The 25,667-nt window shown below is 45.5% G+C and overlaps 1 protein-coding gene and 2 long non-coding RNA genes across 4 annotated transcripts in view; 2 read left to right on the forward strand and 1 right to left on the reverse strand.

Moving 5' to 3' along the window:
• Positions 1-14,325, reverse strand: part of KCNIP2 (potassium voltage-gated channel interacting protein 2) — a 105,611-nt gene extending 91,286 nt beyond the window's left edge. Inside the window, exon 1 of one of the 2 annotated variants that reach the window (XM_079977508.1) lies at positions 14,137-14,325. In XM_079977508.1, coding sequence (XP_079833634.1) covers positions 14,137-14,209 — 73 coding nt within the window. In that variant the 5' untranslated portion in view covers positions 14,210-14,325. The remainder of the gene's footprint in view (positions 1-14,136) is intronic. The other variant, XM_079977505.1, reaches the window with a different exon arrangement.
• The window catches only part of LOC307216861, a 330,476-nt gene that overhangs the window by 97,761 nt on the left and 207,048 nt on the right, over positions 1-25,667 (forward strand). The window lies entirely within an intron of this gene.
• Positions 14,819-25,607, forward strand: LOC307216866. The gene is made up of 4 exons (XR_013839351.1): positions 14,819-15,155; positions 16,484-16,619; positions 17,428-17,504; positions 23,143-25,607. It is a non-coding gene; the product is annotated as an uncharacterized lncRNA (long non-coding RNA).

Below are 25,667 nucleotides of genomic sequence, written 5' to 3' on the forward strand. Positions count from 1 at the left end.
TCCCATTGAGCTCTATTGGTCTAACTTTTGGGTAGACATGCATAGGATTGCTCTGTTAGGTTACTGTGGTTATGCTGAGCAAACTACAGGCCACAATGGAGTGCGTTAAGCAAGTTAAGGACATATGAAGGGATCAATATCTCCTTGAAATATTTACTACAGGCAAACGAAGAAGAAAGAAACTGGGTTCAAAAGAAGCAGCTTGGGTAATGTTTGAGGAACAAGCCAAAATCTGAGTGGATAATAAGAAGATCAAAGGTTTGATATAAAAGTTTTATTCCTCTGCCCTACTTTAACTTCGTCTGTAATTCTGTCTCAGCCAGTACAACAGAGAAACATCCATATATTACTTCCCTACTTCCCTCTGCCTCCCTTTCCTCTATTTTTTTCGTGCATGTTGAATTTTAGATTGCAAAATCTTTGAGGGCAGGGACCTGATGCTGTGTACTATGCAAAGCACCATGCACACTGATGATGCTATATGAATAAGTAAATGATGGAAAAAGAAACCTCTTAATGTGCAAAACAGAATACAGATATTAAAAACTAACAAGAGGACTTGTCAGAATAAAGGGATGGAGCTATCACCTTGCATTAAGTTCTGCATCACTTCCGCTGATAATCAAAGACAAAATGCAAGTGCTTGGTCAGTATGTTTGCAGTAGAGCATTTTCAGGTGGCTGTGCTGGGCTCAAAACAAAACAAAACCCCTCTCCCTGCTTCTCTTGTTCCCCTTTAAGAAACTCCAACAGCCAAGCCATAGCAGGAATCTCATTATCCATACCTGACTTGTTTATAGATGCTCAGCTGTGCCAATCTGCTTTAATGGGACGTGAAGGACAAACATGCTCAAAAAACTAAATAAAACAATGTCAAATTGTCATTGAGTTGCCCAGAAAAGAGACCGCTGGTAACCATGTTCTGTGCAGAGTAATCAGAGCTGTCTATCATCTCTCTCTCTCTCTCTCTCTCTCTATCATCTATCTATCTACACCAACACGCACACTTGTTTCTGCATCTCAGTCCCCAGTTTCCACAGGACTAGATGCACTCTGCTTCCTAGAACTTCTCACCATTATCAAGTTCTTCCTCTTCCACAGTTCCCCCTGCTGTTCTTTCAGCAGCTGAGCTTCAAGGGTGGAATGTATGATACTTTTTAAGTTGCGGTGGGAGCAAAGGCACAATGAAAAATTTATTAAAATAATAACTGTAAGGAACCTTCGTGGTTTAAGTAAACCTCCTTATACAGCGTTAGAAGAAAACTGAACTCATGAGATCCTTCAGAACATTGCTAGGTTGGCAGTCAGTGAGGTTGCCTTCACTGGGGCATCATAAAAGGGACAGTGCAAGCCGGGATGGTGCAATGGTGAGACTGCTGGGCTTGGTCGAGGCAAGTCATAAAGTCTTGGTCAAGTCATAAAGCCCATCGCCCTTTCTCTACTTGGCCTGCCTCACTGTATACTTCTGAGCAGAGATGAGATCAGAACTATAAAGTCTAAAATAATAATATGGGAATACAAACCCCAATTTTCAGACTAAATGGGGCGGAAATTAAGACACTGGAAAAGGGATGTCTAAGAGCTAATTTTCCTTTCAGAATGTAGCAGCTTCCAGTGAGCCCACACTGATATCATCCATACACCAAGCCTCTTGTATGCATGTTGACAAATGGCTTTGGGTCCACCATCATGATTGTTCACTCCCCTGTTCTAGACTAGAGGTGGAGGCCAAATAATGAGGTGGTGAAGGTTGATTTGGATGTCTTCTGCCCCCATCCTACCGCCACCCCATGAGTCAAAGTTTATCATAATCACTTCCCAGGTTGGACCGTATGTTGCTCTGTAGTTTTGGTACCTTATGGCTCCACGTTTTCCTATGAATCTCTAGGTCCAGGGGCCTTACAAAAAGAGAGGCCACCCAAAACATTTCCTGTCTAGGTTGAATATTCTCTGGATTGCTTTTTGTTAAACCAAAGCAGAGGAGGGTGTTTTTTAAAAAATAAAGTTAAAAGCTTCATTTTTAAAAAAAGAAAACCCTGCATTGCTCTGTTTTAACAAACAGCTAAACAAAACTCAAGAGCTCTTCAGAACTCTGCAGGCAACATTTTGCATAGAGTCTCACAGGAAGGCCTACTGAATGCCTGGAAGGCCTATCAAAAGAAGGAAGTGCTGGAAAGAAAGGCCGGGGTGACAATGCCTTTTTTAAAATAAAAAATATACTAGCAACAGTACACACCACTCCATCACTTTTTCATTTTAAGCCTTTAAAAAAGCAAGAACATCTCACCTGGTTTCTAGAGGCAAGTGAATTCCTTTCATTTCCCTCACAAAAAGCTCCTGCACCTATTTGCCTTCCATTTGGCAGGCTTCATCCACTCTTGAATGGCTCTGTACCTGTAAATTTCATCTACTTATAGCTACTTTTAAATTCCCCATGTCTGTGAATTGGGGGGCCAAAGAACTTCATTTGCACAAAGTAGTTCAGAACCTGAAACACAGGTCAAAGTGGAAAGTGCACAGAGCAACTGGGAAACAGACTGGAAGTTTCAAAGAAGCTCACATACAGATGAAAAACATGACCGGTTTCTAACCAGGCTTGCCAATAGCAGCAGCAGCAGCAGCAGGAACAACAACAACAACATTTTTCAGCAACTTTTTTTTTGTACATTTCTTATTTTATTTATCCTTGTACCAACCCCATGAAGCAGATTAGAGAGGGCAAGAGCAAGGCAATTTCCATTGAGCTTCATGGCTAAGCAAGGAATTGAACTTCCAACATGGATGTCTTCCCCAGTTTACAGAAAACCTAAAAAGGTGGTTGCTAGTAAGCTCTGAATTTTGCCTCTGTATTTATGTACTGAATCATCATTTTAAATCTAGAATACAACATTGATCCTAAATTTATTATACAGAGATATGATGCTGGAGGAATTAAGATTATTTCAGATTAATTTACACTATAATAATGACTTAGTTTAATTTATGTGTTATTAAATTGTACATTGTTGTATATATTGTGCTTTTTTAAAAAAAATACAAGCATTTTCTAAAAATAATCTATAACAGAGCACCAGAAACATATGAAAATCCTATGAGAGAAGAGAGCAAATGTTATTAGAAGCTGGGGAAATATCCATGTAAACGGAACGGATTCAAATACTTAAAAGGAGGCGCTGAGCCCTTGACATATGCCTGTAAAAAGGTTGTTGTTGGCGTTGTTAATTGAATTAGTATTCTGCCTTTCAACCCAAACATCTCCAGGGCAGTAATGTAGCTGGCATGAGTCTGGTTTAAATTGTGCTTATACTGTGAATCTAAATTCAATTTCATTTATAATGAATTGATTTATTATTTATTAAAGTATTTAGGCTGCCTTTCGGGATAAAGAAATCCCCACAGAGTGGTTTGCAATGCAATGCAATGCATTGCAATAAATAAAATAAAATAAAAATAAAAATGAATAAAATAAAATAAAATCTATTTAAAGCTCCACAAAGGTTATGTGGGACACTGTTCAAACTCTTTGTCATTAGGATTTCAATAATTTCCTGATAGTCCAGCTCTCTGTATTTCCCAGGTGATCTTTATTTCACCTGGCCTTGGCTTTCCTTGTGCTGACTATCCATTTTCTTTCATAGTATGGAAAGAGACTGTCCGCCCAAACAAGCCCAACTGCTGCCTGCTTTACAGAACCTCCTGGATGACTACGGATTTGTGTCACTGCCCATTTCCATGAAAGAGTTATTCATGCATTTTGCACAATACCACAATCCCACATGCAACTTTTAAAAAGGATAATAAAGGATGATCTGCATGACTGCCTTGGCAAGCGCAATACCTGCCAGTGGGTGGAGGAAGGAAACCTCAATGGAGCCCAGAGCAGCCTTTCTGGCACAGGAGAGCTCACTGTTGTGCAAACACAAGATCCTCTCAGAATCTGAAGCATTACAACAGCAGGCTGTGCCGTGTAATGATAGAGTAAACCCTACAAACCCAGCACTGTGCAGATGAAGTGCAGACGAGCCCTGAGAAAGAACGGGGGGGGGGGGAGGGAGGGAACCATTAAGGGCAGTAAAGGGGGGTTGTCAGAAAGAGGCACCCATAAGAGGACACAATTCTAGAGGTGCATCTATGTTAGGGTTCATCACGCTTTTGTTACAGAGAGCCTCCCCTGAATGAAGAGACAAACGGCTCCGGCCTCTGCAGTTGTAGCTGACAATATGAAGACAACTTAGCCAGCAAAACTCACTTCTGAGTTTTGGCCAGGCAGATCAATGCAGGGAGGGGAACAGGAGGGAAAACCCCTGGCGTGCTTCACTGTAAGACCAGCAGAAATTAGGTAACAGCACTATTGTTGCCTTCCCCCACCTCCAACCACAACATCAGTCAAAACTAGGGCAGAGCGAAGATGCACACACAGAGCGGGTAATGCCTAAGTACAATGCCTAAGATAATGGAGGAGGAGGAGAGCCAAGTCGTCCTTCTTGGCACAGTCAAGATATACCACCAAATGAAAGTGTGCGGCTGAGAGAAGTGAAGAACAGGAAGCAGATGAAGTCGGGGGGGGGGGCTGCAACAAAATGTTGCAGTGTGTGGCACGCTCCTATTCCGGATTCAAGCAGCAACCCATACCTTGTTCCAGGATATTATATTCCTCCACCTCTGTCAATCCTCAATGGGCTGTTTTTTAATTTCCCCATCCCTTTAGGTTTCAAAAAAAAATACTTTTTTGCACTTCTGCAAACATTGTGGCTCCCCCAATGTCTGGTGATACCTTCCTTTTGTGCATGGATGCTACCGTTTTGGCTACAGAGGATGAGTTCACAGTTGATATATCATGCTTTTTGTTTCTGCGTGCTCAAAGCAAACCAAATGCATTACGGTGGTAAAGCAACTCACGACATTCCTTACTGTGAATGTCTCACCCAGATTCTTAAAAAGGGAGTTCCAACCCATCTCTGTGTAGAGAATCAGGCAGATAACTGTTAACAGAGACATTGTATGGAATGAAAGTACCTTGTTACCAAACGCCACACTTACAGTGAGAAAACTGGGTCTCACAGCCCAAGACCTTTTAATTTTCTGGTGAGACATATCCGTGCCAAAGGGCAAGAAAGGCCAGACATGATGTCGCAACAAACAGAGAGCAATATAAACTGCCTGTTTTCAGAAACCACAACATTAACACAATGCCTTTGCACCCTGGGTCAGATTTTCTCCAGCTGCACAATATTGACCCTGTCTCCCTTTTCAATGCTATCCTAAATCCTCGTTCTCAGGCCAATTTTACTTTTGCATCAACTGAGAAATGTACACATTTTGCATTATTTCCATTTTATCCTGGCAAGTAACTCATTTTCTTCCTAGCCTGGAGAGCAGTTAAGCCCTACGCACAATCTGAGCATGAATGGGAGGCACACTAGCACATTTTGCACATTAAGAGCAGAGGAAGAGCCGACTGCTTGGCCAATGTGAGAACCTAGCTGGCTATTCTTATCAGGCCAATGGCCCATCTAGTGTAGCATCTTGTTCTCACCCCAAGCAGCCAGACGCCCAAGAGAAACCGCCCAGCGAACTTTGAGCATAAGAGCACTCTCCCCTCCTGGGGTTTCCAGCAACTTCACTGCTTCACCGTCTTTCATTCATTAATCACACAAGAACCCTGTAAATAGGCTAAGTCATTATTACTCCCATTTAACAGATGAGAAACAAAAGCCCTGTGTACACCCTCCCATTCACTCTGTGTGCAGAGCATTCCCAACGCTGTGATGTAAGGGCGACATGATCGACAGTCCATACCTATCATGCTGTTTCTCACGAGATACTGTTTTTTGATGTGTCTCCCCACAAACCAGCTTTGATCTGAGTTGAGAAAAGGAGGACCCCACTGCGTTTTTAACTGGTAATGTGTACACAGCCGAAGATGGAGAAAGCGCTGTACCAGAAGTCACCTAGGACTTAGTTGGGATTCTGCCCACCGGCCCTCCCTAGCTTTGTTGGCCCCTTCTAGCTTGTACAATTAAAATGGAATAATCTACCAGATGCAGGCAGTTGTAAACAGCGCAAATTGCCAGTGCCCAGAAAAAGCCAGGAGAAGAAGATTGCATGGCTTGGATCCTGATTTTATATGGCTGTCATGTTAGGCACCGGTGGTTGGCTCTGCTGCAGATGGATCGTCCTTGAGGTGCTACTGCCTATAGATAATTGCTGATTAGTGGGGATAACAAGGTCCCAAGTTTCCACGTAAACCAACACATGTTAGAGGAGGAGGCCATGGAGTTTATCAAAAATTGGGTCCCGACCCCCTCAAAAGCCCCAGAGCCCCTGTTGCGTAGCTTTGTTCCTACAATTCCTAAGAAGGGAGAAAGCCACCAGACCCGGCTGATTAATCACCAGCTTCTCAATCTGCCTTAAACCAAAGTGAAAGCACTTTGCTTAATGAAATCACTGCTGATAAAAAGGAAAGCAGGAGGGGGAGAAACTCCAGCCTATTGGAAAAGCTGGGCCAATCTGCCTTGCCTTTCCTCCATCCCAACCTTCCCCAATGGGTAATCTTCATTTTATTAATCTCATTTTGAGCTCTTAAGAAATAACTCCATAGGGGTATTAGTATCTTTCAGGGAGCGCATATGCAGGAAAGGACCACCTGGAACCCAGCTGAGTAGCTACATCTCTTAGCAGGTCAGGAATGGTACTTCCCTCTCCTTTGCAACCCAAACCATTCCTACCTTCCATCCTTTGTTTGAGTGATGGCTGGCTAAGAATGATATTTAATGCTTAACCCCTTCTAGCCTTTTGTTGTTGTTGCATGGATTCTGAGTTTCTGCAACACAGCAGGTGACAGCTCCGCTTGGATATGTCTGTGATCAGGGAGAGCGTGGGGGTGGGCTGCTCCTTCCCAGGAGCCCATAAGCCACACAAGCGCTCATACCTAACTGCCAAGCTCTGATCACCTAATCCATCCATATGGCAAATATGGGGAATCCCAGACTCTTGAGCAGCTGATGCGTTTCACCCACGGGAGGGTGCAATGTTGGCACCAGAACCCCCCACACAGCATCTGCACCTTATTTTCTTTGGAACCATTCCTTGTGCTTCTAGCTGAGCACTTTGGATGTCCTTTACTAAACTCCTTTTATAGCTTCCTGATCGTCCAAAATGATAACCGCTCAGGAATTCATCCCAAATGGCTAGATTGATCCAGGCTCTCTGCTTACTTTCGCTTCCCTGCCAGTCCAGTTAGGTGAGATGACTTGCTTGCATCTGAAAGGCAAGGGGGGGTGTCTAGCACACAGCCAACAGGGGACAAAGGTTTGGATTTGGCCCTGGCAGAAGGGTCCCTCAGAATTTCCCCCAAAAGAGTCCCCCACCCATCCAAAGGTAGGGAGGAAGAGACCACCTATGTCTGGTCCAGTGCTGGGACCTATGAAAAGGAAGGAAGCTAAGCAAGGCTGAGATGTTGCTGAACCATAGACAGCTCTGTGTGAGTGGCTTGCTTCACAAAAGCTTGGGATCAAACTGAGTGCCTTTGTCTTCCTCCAGGCTCCACCCCCGTGAAAGAACATAAAGAGTATCACAAAGATGACTAAGATCTGGGGTGCTATGGAGTCTGTAAGCACCCAAACATGAACCAGGCACTAAGGAATGTTCCCATCTGGATGGAACCAATATTTGGGAGCTGGATCAGCCCCGTCAGACCACCTCAAACTACCCCAGGACTACTTTTTCTGTTGCTTTTATTATAGCTCCGCTATCCTGAGCTGCAGTTCTTTAGTTTTCCTGGCTCCTGCACTAGCAAAGCCCCAGTGGTACCCAAGTGTCACTGTGCATCATGTCCGAAAGCCCCTCTGGATGCTTAGAAATCTTCTTGCCTTCATAATATGATCAGGCTCAAAACTGTAATCCAGTGTTTTCCCCAACCAGGTTCCCTCCAGATGTTTTCAAGTACAGCTCCGGCCAGCATGCCTGTTGTCCAAAACATCTGGAGTGGACCCAGCTGGGAAATGCGACTGCAAGCAGCACACTAATGGAGCACACTAGCACTCCTGTAACAGCCCTAAGACACAAGCAGCATGAAAACCTCATTTTGCACAGGTGATGGCAACAAGAAAATGGTCCATTTTGCTAATTCAGAATTTCTGCCAAGTTGCTGATTAGTGTGGGCAGGTTGAAATCCTGCAGCTTGAAATTTTGCAAAAGGTTGAAATTTTGCAAAACCAATCCCCTGTCAATGGGGCTTCACTAGACAGGCTAAGAAAGACAACGTCTGTCTTTTGTTCTGTCCTTCTAGAATCTGTACAAAACCATCTTTTCAGATGAAATTAAATTAAGCCACAAGTTGGAAAAAATAGCCCCAGACAACCCCTTCCAACCCATCTTCAGCTTGGCTGCTGGCACCAGCACTGGCTCCTCAGACCCTCTCCAAATGCACAGATTTTGGCACACAGGCCCTGTTCACCCTCTGTCCATGTCCTCTTGGAGACAAGCCCAGCTGACTTGGACCAGCCTCTGCTCAACACCTCGAAACCCCCCCACAAGCCATCTGCTTTGGACCACAACAGCAGCCCCCAGGCACTTCACTGCACACATGCACCTGCGCATCACAAAAACCACCACCTCATCTTGACTCAGAGCCAGGTGAAACAGTCACAAATCAGATTCAATTAATCAGCCTAAAACAAGGGAGTTTCCAAGCCAGGAGAGCAAAAGAGAGAGAGAGAGAGATAGAAACTTAATTAATGGGCACAGCACAGAGAGAGAAGGGGTGGCATGCAGTATATATGGACCCAAACAGCACAAGGTTTAATTCATAAGGCGCAGCATCCCTATAGGGCAAAATACTTGGCCTTGGAAATCTCGTGGCACTGGGCCACTCACGGCTCAGTCTGGTCCAGATCGGCTTTTCTACCCACTTACTCTGAATAGTCTCCACCATAAAACCAAATGGGTGGTGGTGGGGAGGCTCCTGCATACAGGGGCCAATATGCCCATGGACCTTTGGGGTGAAATTAGCCAGCTCAAGGCAGACATTTACAAGGTTTTATGTTAACAAACAGGGTGTCAAAATCCAGCAGCAAAATCTATATCAGAGTGTCAGCATAAGCAAGAGAACTCTGGAAGGGTATGGGGTAAGATGGGGGAAATGTAAGGGGAGGCACCTCCACACACACACTAATTCTGCCTCATGCACACACCACTTGCTACATAACCAGTAACACACACAATCATACTCTACCACACACATGCACACACATCTTACGTGCTGCTTAAGTATACTGTATGCACAACAACCAGATCTCTCATATTTAGGCCAGACAATAAGCTGTTTTCTGTAGAAAAAAGAGGGGAGACGTCAACGTGTGCTATTTGGATAGATAAGAAAAGAATTCTGGCTCATACTGTTGCCTCCTACAGGGCTTAAAGCTCGCTGGTAGCCACACAGCGCATGAAATGCCAAAAGTTGTTAAAATACCATAGCCTCCGTTGTCTTTTCCCCAGGCAGACAAATAGTTGAGGGCGATCATCACACCTCGCTTTCTCCTCCCTCACACTGACAGGACCAGGCTGCCTGCATGGCCTTACATTTCATGCTGAAAGGGTTTTTAATCACAACCCCTCTGTGGGCTGTAGGGGGATCAGGCCAGATGCTACTTTGCGATCATATACATTAATATGCTTGGCATTCCCCAGTAGGTGGCTTGGAAGAGGCAATATGAGTTACTGCAGTTCTTTACCTGTCACTGTAATGGAGTGAAGTAAATTTATGCCTTGACAGGGTCCCAAAGCTCAATGTAGGCTGTTTCTATAGTGATCATTCACCCGCTTCCAAAATGCAGCTGTCTCTGGGGTTGAGCACAACAGCTGTTCTGCGTCAACAACATGGCAAAGGATTTGCAAGGAGAAGCCTACTGGATGGAGGCTCAGGGGGAAGCAAGGTATGGCTGAGGCAAAATGGTGACCAGAAAGTAGGTGCTACCAAGAATGGGAGACCAACTACATCTTTATCCCTGGCAGGTCTGATGTTTTAAAATCATGAACCACCAGAACTTGGGATTAATCTCCAATCAGTATTTCACATTTCTGCCTATTTCACAAGAGGCACCTTGTGAGTTGTGAAATAAATCACAAACAGTGCAGTGTGGTTAGAACCAGTCACAAAGTCTTTGTGGGCCCTGCTGGGGGCGTAATGAGGCAAAGCCAGCCAATGGTTTTAGCAGAAATGTAAGGCCGCATGAGAGGGCCACATCTTCCCATAGCATACTCCAACCTTCTTCAACTGGGTATCCTACAGATATTTTGAGCTATGAGTTTCCTCAGTTCCAGTTAGTACAGCTGATGGGATGATCATTGTTGTACAAAACATGTGGAAGACACTTGATTGGAGAAGACTTTACAAACTGAGTGGGGTGGGAGATTGTGCTTTGCTGTTGTTTATGATTGAAGATGTTTCACATGTATTTACAGTGCTTCAAGAAGCTGCAGGACTCATTTCACCAGAACCATAGTGAGACGAAAGAAATACATGTATGCTGCAGTCAATGATGCCTCTGTCATATTGCCACCATCTCTTCTTAAACCTATTGGGTACAATTCAACAAGGTTTTCCTCAGAGTAGACCCACAGAAATTATTGGTCCTGACTTCATTTCAATGGACCTATTCCAAGTACAACTTGGTCTTGATACGGGTGGCTACAGCAGTGGAACAGATCAGAATAACAGCAACAGCAAGGGTCTAATACAGGGCATCTGCTTTGAAGGAAGAAGACCCCAGGTTTAATCCCAAGGTAGGATAGGATTGGAAATGTCCCCTATCCAGTGGCCTAGACAGCCACTGCACATCAGTGAAGACAGCACAGAGCTAGACGGGCAGATAATCCAGCTCACTATAAAGCAGCTTCCTATATTCCTACACTTCTGTCACATTGAGGAGCCTAGAATTCACCCTCTTCCTCACACAAAGCAGCAACTTGTAGCATTTGTGATGGCTCCAGGTGCTTTTTATAGGGTTTTGATTTCCAGGTGGCAATGGTGGAAAGCAACCAAACTGGACACCCACTTGTGCAGACACTAAACAGAAGAGTCTAAACTCATGTTCCTCACCCCACTGCAATCAAGAATTGTGGTGGTGGAAGTGGCATTATGAAAGTTGCTCAGATCTGCATTACAAGCAGTTGCACAGAAATGAGAAGGCTGCTTGTGCACAGTTGCTTTCCAATATTTTAAGACTACAATATTAGAATAGCAACCAACAGCTAAGAAATAAGAGGGCACTCTATAACTCAGAGGTGCAAAACTGGATACAGCTGATGGGTCAAATCCGTACCCACTGTGGACTAACTTTGGACATCGTATGACAACCTCAAAGTGATAGCTTAACCATTCTGTGGTTTCTTCTAGGAAAGTAAAACCTGCATGACTTGGAGATGAGATTGGACCAAGTAAAGGGTCTAGCCAGATTATTGATTCAAGAATGCTTTCCAACATCCTTTGGAAAAAGTAGGGTTGTTGCTGAGTTAGCCAGAAGCAGCACTGAAAGTGTATTGCATTTTTATTGGCATTCCAATAATATCTTGCTCGGTGCCACAGGCACAGTGATGAATGTGAATACAATCCTTGGCCAGAACATCGTAATGCTTTTTAGGTACTCTCAAGCCCAAAGTCATTCTGTTCAGGATAGCTAAGGCTGTCAGGCACTTCCAGAATGAGGTGTGTCTGGAAGCACCGTGCACACACAGACACTGAAGGCACATCCACACTTGCGCTTGCCCCATGCCTAGAAAGCACAGGACTGAGCAGTTTTCCCCTTGCCCCACTCCTTTCCCAGGGAAAATTCACTCTTTAGCCTTAAATCAGAACAAACTGACTGCTGCAATTGAGCACCAATGAGTAGTTAAAGAGCGCTAAAGGGAAGGCAATGGGACAAGGGAAAGTGTGGATAAGCCCAGGCACTTTGTTTGCCTTCTCACTGTGTGCCAGTTCACACAACCATCCTTAGCATGCTCATCAACACAAGGTAACTTTTTAATGACTTTGGCCTGTTTTGATCTGGCCTAGTGAATTCTCTAGACACGACCAACATTGTGCTTCATTACATTCCTAAGAAAACTTTGAAAAGATGGTTAAACCAGGGTATGTCAGGTCACAATGTGGACTTGCACAGCAGCCCTGACCTGAATCTAGTGAAGCAAACAGACCTGCCTTTTGTCCCCATCACTGCCCCGCGTGATGTCTGCAGAGGCACCCTGCGGATAAAGGGACAGTGCCAGCACAGCACTGTCAGACAAGGAGAACTCAGCCCCCACTGCGCTTTCTTTGCAAGTCTACTGGGAGGTCATATTTTGCTGCACGTTCAGTGCAGGTGACAGTAGGTCTATGTGATCTTCAGCCACATGCGTTTGACTAGCTCCATAGCAAGTGTTCTGTTCCCTTCATTTCTTGTTTAGTCTTCTGACTAACTGCCTACCGAGGACACATACAGCAGCTGTGTCTGGGAAGAGACTACAAAGATGGGGATGAATGACTCAAGGGAGTTGGTGACAAAAGATTCAATATGAAGTTGTACCTGAAAACGATGGGGCAGGACAGATGGAAGGGACAGGATCTGATCCTAACCTACCAGAAGCAAGTACACCAACTGACTTAAAAGACAAAACCTATTCATCAGACAAATCCCTTTAAAAACCAAAACATATTGGGTGGCATTCAACTAAGTTGTACTCAGAGCAGACCCACTGAAATCAGTGATCCTAACTTAGTGCTGTAATGTTCATTCCTTTGAGTAAAACAGAATTGAATAACCCCCTATTTCTTTTGCAGCAGCTTCATACGTGAAGTTTAGTTCCAAGAGAGAATTCTGTCCAATTGTAAAGGAAAATGAGGAGACAGAGAATGAATCCATGGTGACACCCAGAAACAGCAACAACAATGGAGAGGCATTACTCATTTTCACTAGTAATTGTGAAGCAGAGCTCACTTTGGAAAGCAGAGATTTCCTGCTTCTAACTGTGTCTCGCTTTCCTTCATATGAAAAGAGCACACGGAAATCTGCCTGCTGAACAGGGTACTGTGAAATCAAGGCTGTTACCTGGACAGCAGAGAATTAGCAGCACAATGCTTGCGTCTCCCCAGCAGGCTCTGCAATCAAAGGTTGCAGCCTGGGAGGCACTCTATTTTTAACTTGATTTTGATTTTAAATCCATATGGACGTGTTAAAGTCACTGGAGAAATGGGAAAGTTGTGTGGGCTTTGAATTCCTACTCAGCTCAAAATATCTCCTTTCATCACATCTCTGCGGGTGAAGAGCCCATTTTGCAGGCACTGAATTGCTTAAATGACATTTAGGGGCAACAGGCGCAGTGAAAATTGGACTACTCGGCTATAGCAGAGGACCCAGTGCCTTTGACAAAAACCAGCACCAAGGAGAGCTACAGGCCTCTGGAGGGATTTTGCTAGTCCCCAGTGCAAGGGGTTCCTTATCTATTAGGCCCTTTTCCAGGTGTGGGGAAACCACGAAGGCCCCAGGGGGCATGCCTTCCCTTAGTAAGCCAGACACACCTAAGATGCATCTTGATGCTTTACCTTGGTGGCTTTACCCCCTTCTGTGTTATCTTCCAGATGCCCACTTGCCTTTCTCAGGTGGGTCTGTTCACTCAGGTTGCCTTGACTTGGACACGGAAGAGACTATTCATCAAGAATTCCCTTTAGTTTTGCAAAGGGGGCACTACACCTAATCCAGGCAGCAAATAGTTCTGATTGTCTGGAGCAAGGTGCATCTCCCAACGCTAAATAAAGAAGACTCATTTCTCCAGCATTCACACATACACACACACACACACACACTTCCAGCCAACATGCTCCAGGTGCCCCCTAGGTAAGCCACGGGGCCAGATTTCAAGGGACGAAGTCGACATCGAGCAAGCGCCCACTTTGGCTAAGTGGAAGTTTGCACAGGGCCTGCAGTCGCCCAAGGGAGTGGCGAGGGCGCACAAAGGGACACTGGTGCGTGTGTGAAGTTCAGAGGGAACATTTTAGACCCGGGACCTCTACCCTGCTCCAGGTAGTTTGCCGCTAGAGGGATGCTACCCTTTCCCGCAGCGCCCCCGAGCCGAGCGCCCTGCCAGCCCGGGAGGAACTCACCGGTTAGTTGGTCGTAAGAACCGTCGAGGTCGCGGGAGTCGGAGAGGCTCTCTTTCCTGTCCTTGCCGCGCATCTTGCGGAGCGGAGACGCCCCGGGGCGCTGGGACGGGACGGGCACCGACTGCACGCCTCCTCTCGCCTAGCTGTCCTCCGCTCTGGCGCCCGGGATCCAGCTCCTCCCTCCCCTCCCTCCCTCCTTCCTTCCCCCCGGCGCCCTCGGCAGATCCTCCCGGCGGGGCGCGGGGCCGGGGCAAGCGGCGTCCAGCTCCCCGGCAACAGGAGAAGCGAGCGCCCGCTCTCTCCCCTCCTCCTCCTCCTCCTCCGACTGCCTTCTCCACCTCCCCCGCCAGCTTCTGCGCACAGCCGCTTTCCTCCCGTTCACACGGGTGGGCTTCTACACCGGGTTAAGGGAGAAGGAGATTGCCTCCCCTGAGGCGAGCGAGACTCCGCGCCTGGTCCTTCCCGTCTTCAGTACCGCCCCACGCCGAGGGTGGCGCTTCACGCTGGAACTAACACTCTCTTTCCCGGGAGGGGAGGGTGGGGTTTTCTACCGTGCACGCCGGCTGGGAAACTGAGGAATGAAAAAAAAGTGTGGGGGGGGGGTCAGTTAGACACGTGTCTCCTGAAGCCGGGAGACACGTGCGCCGGTACACAAATACGCGCGCCGGCGTCGCGAGCTCGCTTCCTCGACGCCCTCCCACAGTTGCAGAGCGAAGGCGCGCAGGGAGGCCGCCCCCTCGGGGGACAGGCGAGGCGCGCACCCGCCCACCAGGCCTCGCGCGGAGATCCGGGAGCCGAGGAGCCGCGAGCAAAAGGGGAGAGTTCCAGCCGGGTACTATGCAAATCAAGCCCGTCCACCCGTGCTCGCAGAGGCCGGGGGTGGGGTCCACCGTTGAGACTTCGCCATTCCGAAGGCGCCTCCTTGCGCCCATCGCACGCTGCGTAGCGCTGCACGTGCTCACGCTTCGCCGACGGCCCTCGCCAGTACAATCCGCTCTAGGCGGCTTTCAGAGGAGCAGGTGGGACTCCGAGGTCTTAGAAGGAACCAGTCCTTGGGGTAGGGTTGCCACTTCCACCACTCTTTAAAAAAACCACACAAAAAACACCTGGCTCCGTTATTATGAAAAAATAATAAGCCCAAGGTGGGAGAGCTTCACCGGTTGAATTCTGCCTGTTGCATCCTCTTAGAGCGCAGGAGCTTGCCAGGACGCGGTGGCAGGTCCTAAGACCTGCTAGAAAGGCTGGTGGTAGGGATATATGGGACACGCTGACTAAAGGAAGTTCCTCACTGAGGAGGCCCAATAGCCAGACAGCGGGCAGCTGTCAGAGGGCCAGTAGCTAAGCTAAGAGAACAGCTGCCCTGGATGGATTTCAGATGCTGGATCAGAGGTCACAGCATGGTGAAGTATTTCGTTCCAGCAGTGCACTCTAGATGGATTGCAGCCTGTCCTGGTCCAATACCCATCCACTTGCCTAATGAGGACCTTTATAGAGACTACAGCGTGTTTACAGCAAGGGATGGTGGACTGTACTGGCCCAGGGTTGCCACAAAAGAAAATGCATCACAGTGGTCCAGGAATAAGTTGCAGGGCATATCCCGGTAAGTTGGAAAGGAGATTTATGCGAGTAACAGCTTCTTGGCTAGATTGCCACATAGCCCATCTCACTCTTGGCTTCTTGGTTGTTCCTTTCGGTAATTCTCATGTTTTTCTTAAAACAAAAAATGCTAGGAAAATTTTGGCTTTTTTAAAAAGGAGGGCATCTTTCTGTGAAGCCTGGAAATGCAGATAACGCATCTTCTTCACTTTCCTCGACCCACACCATTAATCTTAATTAATGAGTACTGCTCATATTCTGGTCTCTGCTGTACTGCTAAAACGCCAGCCAAATTGATTCAAGCCTTAACCCAGTCTACGATACCACCGTGGAGAAACTGAACTGTTCCATGGTGGCCAACAGGTGGCGTGGGGGAGCCATGCCTCTATAGAGTTTAATACCCCCCCATCAGTACTTTCATGGCTGCTGTTGCTCCTTTGCCTCACCTCCCCGACATAAAATAATTTCCTTAATTACAATACCTGTATTCAGCACTGGCAGAGCTGGCTCAAGATGACATGGGCTGCTCCAGTCAATATGTCCTTCTCTGTTCTTGCCCATTTTCTTTGCAAGAGGAATTTGGAGTTTGTACATCTCCCCACAGAGCTGGGGCAGAGGAAGTAAACAGTTCATTCATTTTATTAAAGATTTGGAGGAGCTAACATTCCACGTAATTATTGAGCACTATCATGTGCGAAGCAAAAGGAAGGGGACAAGACTAATTAGAGTTTCCCCTTTTCCCCTTCCTGAGGTGCTTTATTTCCCAAAGAGCATAAGAAAGCTACAGACCTTTGGAGACCTGGAGCTGATGGCGTGTTCTCATTGTGCCCTGCGATGGATGTGGAGATTCATTTCCCTGAAGCAAATGCCACCTGAAATTCTTCCAAGTGAGTGTGGGCAACCTGTGCTCATCAGGGAAATGGGCTGGTTGAAATACCTTTGGTCAGGGATAAGGGGTTTTTTGTGGGGGGGTGCCCTCTGGCCCTGCACTTGACAGTCCAGAGGGGCACAGAGAGAGTGATAGCCCCAGCCTTGGGACTTGTGGGCTGCTGTCCATAAGCAATTCAGAAAGTGCCCTTTTCTTAGTACCAAGCAGGAACCATAAGTGTGAGCTGGCAGAGAAAGTGGGGAGCTGATTGACAGGGCTGATCTGCAGGGAAAGGATGCAGATTTTGGGGGGCCATTCACGAACAGCTAACTATTGATTATTTCATTTATTATTAGAGTTTTGCTATCCTGGTTGAGGAGAGAGCTGCCACATTGATGTGCTCGATCAAGCAGTAAACTTTATGGGACCATCTTCCTGTTCTGTTTTCTCCAAGAGACTGGGTAGAAAAGGGGCCTGGAAGCAATTTTGCCCTCAGTGGCACCACAATGCAAGACTGTATAACACAAATACAGAACGGCAAAAAGAAGGTATCGGGAACATGTGTGAATGTGCAAGAGTTGCATTAGGCCTGCTGTAGCAAGGAAGGGAGTTGCCAGAGTATGTGCATATCACAGCTCCTCTAGAAATGCCTGGATCTCAAATTATCAGCATCCTCCCCCGCTTTTTTAAAAGTAAGCTTTCTGTGAAGGGTGCTGCCTTCCCAGTGCAGAGAGAGAAGGCAAACACGGGGGGCGGGGAGGGGGAGAGGGAAAGAGAAACTGACTAGGGAAAACTTGAGAAATGTCATTGTTAATTTCATCTGATAGATGGAGTGTCACACAGAGAGCAGCTGACACCAGATTGACAGCAGTCTGTCTGGAGGGCGCACACATGGGAGACTGAGGTGAGTGCCATTTATCAAATGAACAGATCAATCGGGATTATAGTATTTATTTCCTGTGATTAATATTTGAACTCCAATTCATCTTGCTTGAGAGTTCCAGTCTCCAATGATTCACTTTAAAGAAAAAGAAAAAGTCCGCACTGGAATTTCCCAGGCAATTGCAGATAGAAGAAGCAAAGGTACCAAATTGCCTCACCCCAAAAGGGATTCATAATGGCAGAATTCAGTAACCAGTTTTGCTAGTGGAAGCCCATGCCCATAGAAGGACTACTAGTGTAGTGGGGCTACCTACTCCCCAAAATTGACTCAGGGAGGTCAGGAGAACCTCCAGACTTGCACATGGGGATGAGAAGCTTGCTCTGACAGAACACTTTCTCAAAACCAGCTGATTTCCCTATCCTTCCCTGACTTAACCCCAAGCCCCAAAGGGCAGCCCAGGTAAGATGGTCTTACAAGGGCCCAGAGTCTGCAGGAAAGGCAATCCATTGCTGCTGCTTCTAGGTCCTTTATGCTCCTAGAGGTGTCTTTCCCCATGAGAGTTTTACTGGCCTTGGCAAGTGCTCTCTGTCCTACTCCTCCCCATTCCCTTTCCCTGGAACTTTCTTGCATATAGAGTCTCTGGAGAAAACACTATCTTGGCACCTTTCTCACCATGTTCAAGGCAAAGGAGAAATATGCCTAGTATTCTCACACCCCTAGGACCAATCAAAGGAAGACCGCTGGCTATTCCACATTTTCTCGTTCAAAAAGCCTGGGTGCTTAGGCTACCTTGACTTCAGGTTGTCCTCTGAAGAGCAGTAACACCTCCTCCAGCCCCCTATGTTGCAGAGCAGGTGGTACCCACACACAGACCCAGGAGCCAGGAAAGAGATCACCTCTTGCTCTTGTGGCTCCCAGCACCCTTCTCCTGCTTTCCTTCCCCCTCTTCTTGAGCTCTTGCCTTGATAGAAAATCTCTTTCTAATCATTTCTCCTGCTTGCATGCGGCCCTCCCTCCTCCCTCTCCTCCACCCCCATTCACTCCGATGGTGAGTGGGAGGGTTATTAATTTGAGGTTTTCCTTGCTCGTGCTCTAAATACCGAATACAGCATTCAGCATTCCCACAGCAAATGAGACACACATTTCGCTTAGGAGGCAGTGGGAGAAAATGATGCAGCTCCTTCCACAACTTAATTGCTGAAGAGAAAGAGAGAGAAATGGGGAGGCAATCTGACTCTGATTCAACTTGTTTGCAAAGTTGAAGCAAGAGGGGGACAAGAAAAAGCTCTTGCCTGTGCTCACAGGGGGAATCAGTGACGTGGTAGGAGTGGGTCAGTTTGAACCAAGGACTTCAGCAGAGTTATTTGGAAGGCACCACAAGACCAGAGGGCGAGGGCATGTCAGAATAGAGTGGCCGTCACTGACATGGTGAGAACTCCGAAGGTATTGTAAGTAGATAGATAGATATAGATATATAGATATAGATAGATATATAGGCTCAGAGGGTGTCCATGACTGTTCCGTAACAGGGCTGCAAACTAGGGACAAAGCAGCTGTCCTTCTCTTGGAGAACCTTGCAGCCAAGAAGGGGGGAAACTGATCAATAAGCCATTGAGCTAATCCCACTGGCACAAGAAAGGGAACACTCACAGTAAGACAGATTCCTTTGCCCTGAAGTACCAGGGCAAATCAAGGGAGGCTGTGGTTCATGTCCCCTTGGTGCAAGTTGCCGTATGCAAAAATGGCAAAAGCTAGGCTTGCCATATATCAAAAACTAAAAACCAATATATCCTGAATGTTGTTGAGCTGGTTTATTTTTAAATAAAACCACTGAACTTGTTGGGATTTTTTTTTACACAAACCCCAACGTTTTTTAGCCTTTTTTTATTTTACAAAAACACCAAAAAAAAAAAAAGATTTTTTTTTTCAATTGACTTGCCAAAGATCCAAAGTGCTGCCTTTGGGAAATCCCCACCCTCCATGTCAATTCTGCCTTTGAAATCCCAGTAATGTCCAGGGAAACTCAACAAAAGCTTCCATTTTATTTGGAAGGCAGAAGGCTGCCTTTTCTCTTCTAGGGATGCTGCTAGCCCTGCCAATTTCCCCCTGCAGCAAAGAGCACATGCTGAGCCCACACCTTTAGGAGATCTGTCAGAAGTGGTAAGGATTCATTAGGATCATAGAGCCCATACCAAATCCAATTTGGTTTATTTAAAAAATGTATGGAGTTGGTAAGGATGAAGGAATCAATACTGGTTTGAAATAATATAAAAACACAAATTCTAACCTATGACTAAATGCACTTTCAATATATATTTCACTTTTTACTTTAAAGGCTTGCATCTTAGCAGTGTTCCATGGTTCAAGGGTACAATAGCTTTGTAAACAAGCATTTTGGTTTCCCTACGAATGTCCCGGTCCACTTTGCACTTCAACAGGGAGAAAGCCGCACTCACAGAGCTCAGGCGATGCTGGATTTCTGCATCAATGTCAGCCCTTGTAGAAAGATAACTGTCCAGGTAGATTCAAGTGATTCAAGAGCAAGGATATACTGTGACTAAACGTAAAGGTAAAGGTAAAGGGATCCCTGACCATTAGGTCCAGTCGTGGCCGACTCTGGGGTTGTGGCGCTCATCTCACTTTATTGGCCAAGGGAGCTGGCATACAGCTTCCGGATCATGTGGCCAGCATCACTAAGCCGCTTCTGGCGAACCAGAGCAGCACGCAGAAACGCCGTTTCCCTTCCCGCTAGAGCGGTACCTATTTATCTACTTGCACTTTGACGTGCTTTCGAACTGCTAGGTTGGCAGGAGCAGGAACCAAGCAACGGGAGCTTACCCCGTCGCAGGGATTCAAACTGCCAACCTTCTGATCTGCAAGTCCTTGGCTCTGTGGTTTAACCCACAGCGCCACCCACATCCCTTATACTGCAACTATACCTCACCAATTTCCCAAATCTGATAAAATAGCTGTTTTTCTCTTTTTTATAGTACAGTACAGTACTCCTATCTCCAGAATGACATTCTCTCTCTATCCCACCACAATTGTTTTTTTAAAAAATGCCAAAATGTACACTTTATCTAGCCTGGCTTTTTAGCTGTTACAAAGAGGAACAATTTCCTTTGATAGTCTATCAAATAGCCTGTGGTATTTCTCTTGAAAGGTGTCAAACAAAGAGGGAATCTCTGCCAGAGTCCAATCCACAGCCCATCTTTCAGCTAATGTGAATAGAAAAGTGTGGGGAGGGGGCGAGCTACCAATTACCAGCACACCAAGATCTCTAATGTGATGATGGTACAGTGGGGTACATAGTGCAAAGAGAAATCCTGTTTTCTACTCAGGCCATAGAGAGTTCCAAAAATATATATGTGCCAGTTACTTTTAAGAACATAAGGAGAGCCTGCTGGATCGGACCAGTGGCTCTTCTAGTTCAGCATCCTGCTCTGGCCATTGCCAAAAATGTTGAAATTTATCTTCCCTCCCTCTTTTGATTTGTTCATGAGTTGTAAGATCTAAGTGGTTTCCCACTTTTCTGCAGAGCTTTTTTTTAAGAGAGTGAACTACATTGCTTTACTTAGTTTGAATTTCTAATATGCTGCTGTGGCCCCTTAGGAGTTACAGTGCTGGATGTTAAGCTCCTGCCTGTCTAATATTAGACTTGTAGGTGCATTTTACTTTTGTGTATTGTGCAGCTTGTTTCATTTTCTCTAACGCTTCCCACCTTCTCTTTAATAAACTTGGAACTCGTTCTAGTTAGACACAGAGTATTACATAATGAAGGCAGATTCGCAGGCATTGAAGACAGCTTCCAGATTTTAAACCTTTGTGACACCTGGCTGAAATTAAACTCTGCATATATTCAGGGGACTGGTGCTGAGTCCTGGCACTGAACTCAAAACCACAGGTTCTTGTTCCCAGTGAGAGCTTTCCTGTCATTGCAGATAGCAGGTGTGGAATCATTCCATTCAGATTGGGTCCAGGGTGGGGGCAAAAGCTTGAAGCCTCCCTCCTCCACACCAGCTATTATTTTTTTTTTAAAGCCCATGGCAAAATAATGTCACATCAAGTTTGGCTCTCAGCCTTAATCCCTCACTGCAATATGAGGATAAAACCACTCACTTTTGGGGGGTTTTCTTCTTCTAAAAGGTCTACATATATGTGAAACGCTTTGCAGACAGTGAAATATTCTGCCAATGCTACTGTTGTTATTATTATTGACCCAAGTTGTTTCCATACAATCATAGAATTTTATCATCTCCAATAGAATATCATTTCCATCCTATCAATGCAGCCCACACTGGTCACAGAGGACAGAACTGCACCTTATAAACAACCTGTGTTGATCCCGGAGTCCATAAGAACATGAGTAGCCTTGTTGGATCAACCCAAAAGCTTATCTAGTCCAGTGTGCTGTTTCCACACAGCAGTCAACCAGATGTCCACAAGCAGGACACAAGGGCAGTAGCTCTCTCCGTCTCCATGTTGCCTCTCATCCTGGAGGTATTAGACAACCATTGTGACTCTCAGCCATTGATAGCCCTGTCCACCATGAATTTATCTAATCCCATGTTAAAGATATACAAATTGGCGGCTGTAACCAGAGTTTTGTAGTCCTCTTGTCTGTCTTGAATGGTCTACCATTCAGTTTCATTAGGTGACTCTGGGGCTCTAGTATTATGAAAGAGGGAGGAAAAGCTTCTCTCTAGCCACCACTTGCTGGAGGAGATATTATAGTCCCATTCTGTTCAGCCCTCAAAAGCTGGGGGAAATCTTGGGATTGAGCAGCTGGCTGTTGGCCTGGGGCTATGTGGGAGGGGTTGATTTATGGACTGTGAGGGGAAGAGATGACTGCCATCCTCTGTTGTCTTCCATCCTTTGGTTGGTTGGTTGGTTGGTTTGTAAGCAGAGTGTAAAACCTGAGCCCAGGAAAAAGGGATGGAGTGTGTATACTGCAGTCAGCTAGGTGGTCACAGCCAGAGTCAAATAAGGGCATATTAAAAACAAATGTAAGAAACAATGAATAACGTAAGTAGTTCCAGATGGATATCGACTCTCAGGGTCTGCCAACAGGACACATGATGTCAGGTTAAATAATCAGTGCCAAAAACTCTTCAGGCCAAGGTTATTTTTCTCAATTGCTGTCAAATAAGAGTTAATCAAAGCTTTTTGGGTAATTGCTCCCTGGCTCAGGGAGATGCCAGGCAAGCTCTACATAGGTAACTATAAGTATACCTCATAGAACTTCCCAGAAAGCAGCTCTGTGAGCAGAAGGAAGGCAAAAAGTGTTCTGGCACCCTATAGACTAGAACCATGTTGATTTAATGGGGCGTGAGGTGTATAGGCAAGTCTGCAGCAGATATGAGATGGGCAGTATATATGTGAGATGAGAAAAGTAAATTATAGAGTACAGAAGTAAAACAAAAAACAGCACAATTTGATTACTAGATACAGCACTCAACTTTCTGTGGCATGAGCAACTCTTCATCTGCTAAGGTGCCACCATGGCTTTTGGAGAAGAATCGTAGGTGCTAAGGTGGAAACAGGAGCTCAGTGCTTCTCAAGAGCTGCTTCTCAGACGTTCTCTCTGAACCAGTTGTGGGACCTCAGGAATCAGACTTTGTGCTCTTCTGGTGAATCAAGGATGTAGTTAAATACAGAGTCGAGTGCCTCTTGAAAGGAAATACCTTAGAGAGAGACTGTCTGGGAGCATCTTCTCAGAGGTTACAAACTTCTGCAAAAGCCACCACAGATCAAGCACCTGACATCATCTAAAAATTTAATACTTTTCAATAGAGTAGGTTCATATATTTAGAACTGGAATCCTGTGACAGTGACAGACTGCACCATTTCATACTGTGGGTGTGGTGGTGGGGGGGGGGTGCAATTTCAGGTCTCCCCTAGGCAAAACCCCACACTCCTCCATATAAACAATAAAGACATATAGACAAACACATACATACATGTAACATGGCAGGAATAAAGCTTTTGGTGCAGCCTGCTTCATACTTTCTATTTGCAGGGATTTATTTCTTTTTGAACATCAAAGTGGTTTCCTTCCTCAGCCCTAGTTGGAAGTGGTAAAATCCATTATGTAACCTCAAAACTCAAGCAGCTCACTCTGCTGCATGCATAGACAAGACTTGTCAGTTGCATGTCATCAAGTGATGTTCATGCATGTGTGAACTGGCCCCCCCAGGAATAATTCATTCTTCCTGGCACCAAAAAAAAAAAAGCACATACCCATTTGCGTACACCTTCCATTTGGTTTGTTGGAGATGGTAGTTTTTACTTGTTCTGGTTGTTAATTGCTCTGTGCGCAAAACCAACTCTTCCTCTCTGCATTTCTTTCAGTTTGTTACAAGATCAATAGAAGGGAGTGTACCATGCATACATTTGAATTTAAGAAATAAAGACCATTTTTTAAGATGACAGAATCATTTCTGTTTAGTGACTTCTTTGCAGGACGTAAAGCTGCTTTGAGTCATACCTGCATTGTCTGAAATAGCTTTCACCTCAATGCTAAACCTCCAGTGGCTACTTGATTTACTCTGGCCTGGAGCATTTCACAAAGGCTTAGACACAAAAAGAATGGACTCCAACAGCCTTGATGTATTAGCAAACCTAGCCAAAATAGATACAGCATGCAGTTATATACATCTTCCATCACTTGTTGCTGTTGTTTGGCTGTATTAAAACAAAAGCAGCTGTGAAAGAGTGCTTATTCAAATGCTGGTACAGATCAGATAACAAATCTATCGCATACACCTCAATAATAGACCAGCATATTTTACAAGAGCATTATGTTCAAAGCTTGCAGCTGGAAGGCTGAATCAACCTGAGCTAGAAAACAATTGGGTTGCTTGTTGTGCACTTAGAAGGCCTTTAAAATCACCTGGATATAAAAGCAGGCTGTGGGGGGTTGGTAGCAGGAGATACAGTCTCACTGCAGTGTTTGAGGCTAGTGGGAAACTTATGAGACCATATTCATAGTAACCCTTCAGGGCCAAAACGCTGGGACTTTGTAAATCAAGAGGGCAAATGAAGAACATTGATATCAAGTCCTTTCAGTCCTGCTAGGAGGAAAGCCTGGTGTTGTATCTGTGTTAGAATGAGAGCACTATGCCCTCACCATTGCAACACAACACCTCACCTCCCAGCTACAATGGCAGGCTGGTCTTAGTGATCTATCTCAGGGATGCAATTTAACAGCTCATTAAGCAAAGACAGAGCATTGATCACCATTATTAAGCACACCTTTAGCTAATTGCAGATTTCCATTCTTATGGCTTAACTATGTGGGAAAAGTCAAGCACAGGATATTAAATCACCATGATCTAAATCCTGGACAGTTGATGTTCCTTTTTGATTTTACCATAATTAATTTTTCCTTTTTTTAATGTGGGGAATATTGTTGTGTTTTATATTGTAAACTGCCCTGTGATCTTCAGATAAAGAGCAGTATACATATTTAATAAACAACAATAATACCCGGTTTGATTTTAACCTAAAGCCTTGCTACCTATGAGCAAGATTGGCATCCCATTCTGCAAGGAAAGCCACAGCCACCTCCACAATTCAGGAAGCATTTCAAGAATGGAGGTTCATTTCCTGTCCTCTGCTTCTATATTACTTGGTATAATAATCTTTAAGGCTGGATAGGTGAGTTTTAAAAACTCTGCTAAGTATGAATGACAGTGTATAGATTACTTGTCAGTTTCATGGACAGAAACTCCATGTTTGCTGGCAAATATTGCAGCCTATCGGGGATTTAAAATGTGGCAAGATGGTGATAGCAAATGTTTTGAGTTTCCAAATCAGCAAGGGAGCTGGGTAGTATAGGGGCTGTTCTTGTGTAACTTTGGCATGTGGGAGATCTGGGATTAGGATTACAGTATGTGTTAAGGAGAAGGAGAAAAGTAAATAAGCACCCTCATGTGGCTACTCTGGACAGGGTTTTAGTCCTTTCCCTTATGTAAATCCCCCCCCCCCCCATTGTTATTATCTCCATAAGTAGTGAGGCATTGGGGCGGGGGAAGGAAAAGGTGCAGATGGTGTTCCTGACTTTTAAAATAGTTTGGGGCAGGGTGTGGGGAAAATTACATCAGGAGATGGATGTTTGGAGGAAAAGGTGGGGGGCCCAGAGCGCGCACACACACTCAATCTTCAAAGCAGCTGATAAAAATG

The sequence above is a fragment of the Podarcis cretensis genome (genome assembly GCF_951804945.1).
Source record: "Podarcis cretensis genome assembly, chromosome: 5".
Taxonomy (NCBI): Eukaryota; Metazoa; Chordata; class Lepidosauria; order Squamata; family Lacertidae; genus Podarcis; species Podarcis cretensis.